The sequence below is a fragment of the Bidens hawaiensis genome, unplaced genomic scaffold (assembly GCF_021521415.1).
Source record: "Bidens hawaiensis isolate Kalapana, Puna unplaced genomic scaffold, B.hawaiensis_p1.1 tig00008893_1, whole genome shotgun sequence".
Lineage (NCBI taxonomy): Eukaryota > Viridiplantae > Streptophyta > Magnoliopsida > Asterales > Asteraceae > Bidens > Bidens hawaiensis.
Window position 1 is genome coordinate 322,852 of NW_027491644.1, and position 6,414 is coordinate 329,265.

Sequence of the window (6,414 nt, forward strand, 5' to 3'; positions counted from 1 at the left end):
AGCCCGAACCCAATCTATTTTTGGTTTTCTATATATTTATGGTACCCAAATAAGTAACGTACCCGTTCTTTTCGGAGAACGAACCCATTCTTTTACGGATCTAGACATAACAAAGTTAAAATAAATTTAGTAAATAACTTTTTTTTGTAAAACATGTTAGAATTATGTATATTGATTGTGTTGAATTTGTGCATTTGGGGATTATTGAGATTTTTTTTATGTGACTTGACCCGTCCCAAGCTGAAAATTACTTTGACGCTGGATAGTATTAATAAATTCAAGCACCGAAAAATCCCGAACTCATGAAAAGTTTTCTTTGCTCCGCCACTATCACTATAGTTTTCCACGCTGACGGATTAATTTTTTCAATTTAGAGTGGGTATCAAAACAAACACAACTCATACCAACTAAATATACGTTAATGGACCGCCGCAACACGTAAAGTATGAACCTAATTAGTTATAAACTATTAGACAACCATCACTTGAACAAAATGACAAGTTAACTATTAAAATAATTTTATTACCATGCATGGTAACAAAAGGAATACAAATAAGGATCAATAATCAATATATACAGAGACAATCAAACAAATCTAATAATCTATAACTTTAGAAAACTAGAATCTAAAACATAAACAACCAAAGTTAACTACCCTCTTTTGAAGAATTTCCTATCTTTATGAAGAAATATAACTCGTTCAAAAAAATTAATCACAAGTACTGCTACAATACACAAGACCGGTCTATCATTGGCCAGAAACCAATGTCGTCGTGAAGGTTTATCCAACTGTTCATCTACCTGCAAATTTATATATTAAAACAATCATTAGATTAATCGATCTTAACCGCCACATTAAAAAAATTAGTTAAAACACATTATAGGCAAAAACCAATGGTCAGTTCTATGTAATGACATGTGAACACTGTTATATTAGTTACCATTTATGGTAATTATGTATCCTTTTGTATAGTTGTAACAACCAACAAATGCAAGTGAACAATCAAAGTACTAAATCCTTGTCTGAATGTTTGGTTTTTCTAGGGGTGCAAAAAGGTGGGCCAGGACAGGAACACTTATCCTACTAGTGACGTCAGGCTTTTTTATGTTCAAAGGTTTGAGAAAAGGAAACAGTCTTAAAAAATTATAAATTGAAAGACGCCTAAATTGGACCGAAGAGTTGAACATGCAATACGTACGTAATATTTACAATTACAAGTAAAGGAGAAAGTGACATTGGCATCAACATCGTTACACCCCATGCTGACCCAAAAAGCTGATACAAAACGTGTATGTTGATAAAACACAACCAAAGGGTGCATGTGCATCTTTAGATATTTGATGAAATTGACTTTCTACTTTTAAGTTGGTAGCAACTTTATGCATCCATAAACCCTAAACACTTCTAGTTCCGTCCATGCACTGTATCATCAGGTTCGTTTTACATAATTCAAAATAGTTTATAAAAGACTTGGTTTTGCAATCCAAAAAAAGACCAGCAATGCAATTTGTTGCTTGTTTGTCTTCTATTTCAAATGTATAAGAATATATAAACTATTATGACTATTATACATGAAAGTGACAAATATACCCTTAAAACATATAGTTGAAAGAAGCAGAGTTCAAGGTATTACCTCTAAAGACTACCATGTGCATTCTTATGCGCTAAATAATAGTGAGATTTGCCATCTTCAAGCAATGATCAAGAATCCAACAAGCAAGATGAGAAGATTGAAGCCTGAGAAGCCCTACACAAGTTAAGAAAAACGAAACAATTAAAACTGGATAACTTATATCTAAACCGACGTAACACGAGGACAAGAAGACCATTTTCTTACATTTTTCCAAGAAGCCGAAAACTGCATCCGAGGAAGATAGCTTTGCACACCGAGATTATAAACCGGAGTACCACTAGGATAATACAATCCATAGTTTCTCTCGGAAGTTGGGCCGGGCTTCAAGTTCTCATTGAAAAGGGCAAAAACGTAAATGTCAATAGGCTGCGAAGGGTTCGCAGGTGTCCCCTCTCGTTTCTGCATTCTTTGAATCAAATTCTTGTGGTAAATTCCCGCGTTTTCAACCGTGGCTCCAAACTCATTCTCATCACCCTTTGAAGGCCATCCGGTCTCAGATATTTGCACTTGTATATTATCATAGTTCAACGCCCTTATAGCCGAATAAACCGCATCAATTTGAGCATATAACATGTTATCATAATTCAAATTGGTGTTCGGATCAATCGCCCCCGCATTCGGTTCAAAAAGAACGTATTCCAACGCCACATTATTCGGGTCGTTTTTATACGCAAAGTAAGGATACACATTGATTAGAAAAGGTGAATTAGTTTGGGCATGAAATGCAAGAATGGGTTGTAAATATTGGACCAAATCTTCCCGAAACGTGCCTTGAGATGGCGGGAAAGATGTTGCTAATATTTGAAGGGAATGGGCTGTGGTGATGTAAACTTGTTTGTGTAGTCCGAGGTTCACTAAAGCTTGATACATGGATTTCATGGCCGGGTAAAGATATTGTGGCAATTGAGTATCTTGTCCTCCTAAGATTTCGTTCCCGACAGTGATGCATGTGATCTTGGTTTGAGAAAGATAAGGTTGTACCTTTTGTTGGATCCATATTTGGGCTTCTTGAGGATCTTGCATTCTTGGAAGGTATTCGTTTCCTAGTCCTATGATGAACTCGACACCGGAGTTTGCGAAAGAACCTAGGACTTTGGGGTCGGCATCGTAGAGCTTAACTCTAGTGATGTTCAAAGATTTTAGCATGGTTTGTACGTGTGATGGTGGCGGGAGATTGTCGGCTATTTGTCCGTAATTTATCCCAACTCCAAGGGTATATGTGCAAACAAATAATCCTGCACGCATCAGTTTTTTATATTATGGTTTGTCTAGAACACACTATATTTTTTTAACACTGAGCTTATAGATCTTTTATAATACTTAGCAATCATTAAATTTATTGCATTAAAAAAACAAAAAAAACAAAATTGTGATGGAAATAAAGATACTAACTTTTTACGGGTTATTGCTAGATCGAGTACTGTAGTTGATTGACCCCGATGGGCTAAATTTGATTTTTAAATATGTAAATTAAGTTCTATTTGTATTTCTATTGACTAGGTGTTTGTTAGTTGCTGTGTTTATAATATGCCGCTATATAGTTAATAAAATCTTTTTGTGATTGATTATAGTTAATTACCTCAAAACCTTTATCTTTAGGTGCCAAGGATAAAATTAATAATAAGTTAATAATTATTTTTGAAACCCGATCGACTTGATTCAAACTTGGAATTGAGAGAAATTCGAGCATCGAAAAATCAAGAATCTGGCTCCGGCAATAATGAAATCTTTGTAAAAACTAAAGATTATCAGAAACTTAGTACCCAAGACCAGTAAATCGACATTTTAATGCAAAGTCAGAATAAAAAATTGAAGATTTGTTGGTATTTAATTAGAAAAGATAGTGAAATCAGAGACGAAGAAGATCATGACATACCGGTTATAGTGAGGAGCAAAAGAAGTGTATGAATCATAGCAGCCATTGACGGTGAGATTACGAAGCTCTGCTTCGACGCCGGAAAACTCTACTTGTGGTGGTCGGGTTTAGACACTAGTGGTATGGGTTTTGTGTTGAGATGGAATATGGGGCAGTGTTATATAACCTTGTGATCATGCCTCGAAATGTCTATGGGGCCAGCAAATAAGTGGATGTCACGTGTTTGCTGCGTCATTTCTTCTAGGCTATGTATGTATGTGTGTGTTCAAGATAGAGGTGCACAAATCGGTTTTTTTTAAAAAACCGGTTCGGTTATTAACCGGACCGGTTTTTTTTAAAAAACCGGTTCGGTTAATAACCGGACCGGTTAATAACCGGTTTTTGTATGTCAAAACCCTAACCGGTCTAACCGGTTAGGACCGGTTTAGAAACCGGTTAGAACCGGTTAATAAACCGGTTTTTTTATTAACCGGTTTTTTAATAACCGGTTTTTAGGTTAACCGGTTTTTTTTTTTTTTAAATAACCATTATTTTTTCACAGTATAAACAAACCGGTAACTACAAGGCAAAACGGACTGACCGAAGCCATTCTTTGCTTTCGTTGTTAGGGTTCTTTGCTTGGAAGATTAAAAACACATAACTTTCATTTATAGTTTTTACATTAAAAATACAAAAATTAAATCGTTATCGCATATTCGTAACTCAAAAATACAAACATTAAAGAATGCTTAGACACGATTACATGAACAACTTGCTGTTTCTTACTCATTATTTGCCTCCATGTTTGCTGTTTCTTTAACTAATTTTCTTCGCTACCCGATCCCGAGCTATTCCTTAGGTAATCGTCGTACGCGGCTTCTTCATCGGTCATTGGTTGAGTGTGTCCTTGATTGACCTCGTCTTCATACAAGCCCGCCTCATACTCCATTTCCCCCTCGAGTGAGCGTTGATGTTGTGCCCTATCTAAAGAGTCCAAGTAATCCTTGTAGCAAATCGACATCTCTATAGCTGGTGGAGTGAGTCGAGTCCTCCTAATCGATATAACCCTGCCAGAAACAGAAAAAGCAGAGTCCGAAGCTACCGTGGAAGCTTGGACCGTTAGTAAATCTTTGGCCATGGCGGCGAGGATCGGAAACTCATCCTTCTTACCTCTCCACCAAGCCAGCAAATCAAGACTTCTAAATTCATCCGGAGTCATGTGTTTCACAAAGTTGGTACCACCATACCTTCCAAGTTCACTGCTTGGGGTGTTTACCTTTTGACGTTTATCGGCGTCTTCCCAAATCATGTAGTACATCCCCATTTCAAGGTCGGTTTGGGATTGGGATTGGGCAACAGCTCTTAACGAGTCATGAATTTGGGAAGACGACCCATATTTTGTAAGTTAAACATCATACATGTTTGACAAGGTGGTGTTGAAAGCATTCTTTAAAGTTTGGCTATAATAGGGGTTTTGATCGTCGTTTAACTCTAGCTCATCACAAATTTTTTCTATTAAAGCTTCAACACCACCAACATTGATGCAAGGGTTTAACGCAGCAGCACATGTCAAAACAACGGGTAGTTCTTGAAAATATTTTCTAAATTTTTCTTTCATTTTTACACCCATATCAAAATAAGGTGCACCCCTACAATGAAGTTCACTCAACTTTGTGCACATGACAGCAATTTTTTGTAAAGCAATGGGGCTTGTTGGATAGTAAACCCCGGATAAACTAATTGTGCAAGATTTAAAAATTTGAAGGACCTACGTAACGATCTCAATCAATAACAAGTTTCTAGGATCGTACGGTGCACATTTACCCCTACTTGACAAAATTTGATGAAACACAATTAATGATTCTTTTTGTTGGATGGCTTTCTCAAACATATCACAAGTCGAGTTCCATCTTGTTGGACAATCCCAATTTGACCCCAACCATTGACAATTAGCTTCTACACAAAATTTTTTGTATCTTGAAAATGTTTTATTGTTGCTAAAAACATCTCGTAACATTCTTTTAAAATTGTTTCTTTGCGTTTCGATCACGTTTAACTCATCTTGCACGGCCAAGTTGATAATATGTGCAATGCATCGGCTATGAAAAAACGCTCCATCACAAATAGGTTTATACTTTAATTTTAAATGGCCAACCGCGGCCGTATTGTTGGACGCGTTATCAAACGAAATTGAAAAGATTTTATGTTCAATCTTGTATTGTCGAATGACTTTATCCAAGAGTTTAAAAATATTTCTACCCGTGTGCGGGTAATCAAACAATTGAAACGCAACGGTTCGTTTCATCATTTGCCACGACTCGGGGTCAACCCAATGAGCCGTTACACAAATGTATGAGTCGGGCGAACCATGAGGTACCGACCACACATCCGTTGTTAAGTTTACACCAGTTTGTAAGTTTGAAAAGTATGAAATTAGTTCGGATTTAGCGTTTTTCCATGCTTTAAGACAATCTCTTCTAAGGGTCGAACGACTTACGTGTTGGTAGCGTGGTTGAACATACTTTTGCATCATCTCCGTGAATTGAGGGTTGTCGAAGTGGTTGAAAGGAAGTGTTTGTTGAATCACAAAGTTTGAAAACTTTTGACGTACCGCTTCAAGGTCGTACGTAAACACCGCTCCTTGATTCGTCATCTCCGGCTGCGAACTACTTCCCGATTCGTCCTTCAAGGCCTTGCAAAAGGGCCTTTGTACATGCGCTTTTAAAGTGGAGTTTGCATCTTTGCCATAAAACTTCAAACAATGTTTGCATCGAGCTTTTTGGCTACCGTTAGACATTTCGCATAGGTCGAAATGTTGCCAAACATCTTGGTTTCGTTTCGTGGGGATGACCCGAACGACCGTTTCTCCCGTGTTCGAGGCACCCATGTTGACGGATGAAGCAGCACTTTGGGAGGCCATGATAA

The 6,414-nt window shown here is 37.2% G+C and overlaps 1 protein-coding gene across 1 annotated transcript; it reads right to left on the reverse strand.

The window, feature by feature from the left end:
* Positions 1-656: 656 nt before the first annotated feature.
* LOC143530294 (glucan endo-1,3-beta-glucosidase 14-like) lies at positions 657-3,565 on the reverse strand. The gene is made up of 4 exons (XM_077025864.1): positions 3,511-3,565; positions 1,839-2,869; positions 1,635-1,748; positions 657-801 (listed from the first exon to the last, which is right to left on the reverse strand). Exons 1-3 carry the CDS (start codon positions 3,554-3,556, stop codon positions 1,692-1,694), a joined length of 1,134 nt encoding a protein of 377 aa, XP_076881979.1. The 5' UTR covers positions 3,557-3,565; the 3' UTR covers positions 657-801; positions 1,635-1,691.
* Between the last annotated feature and the right edge of the window lie 2,849 nt (positions 3,566-6,414).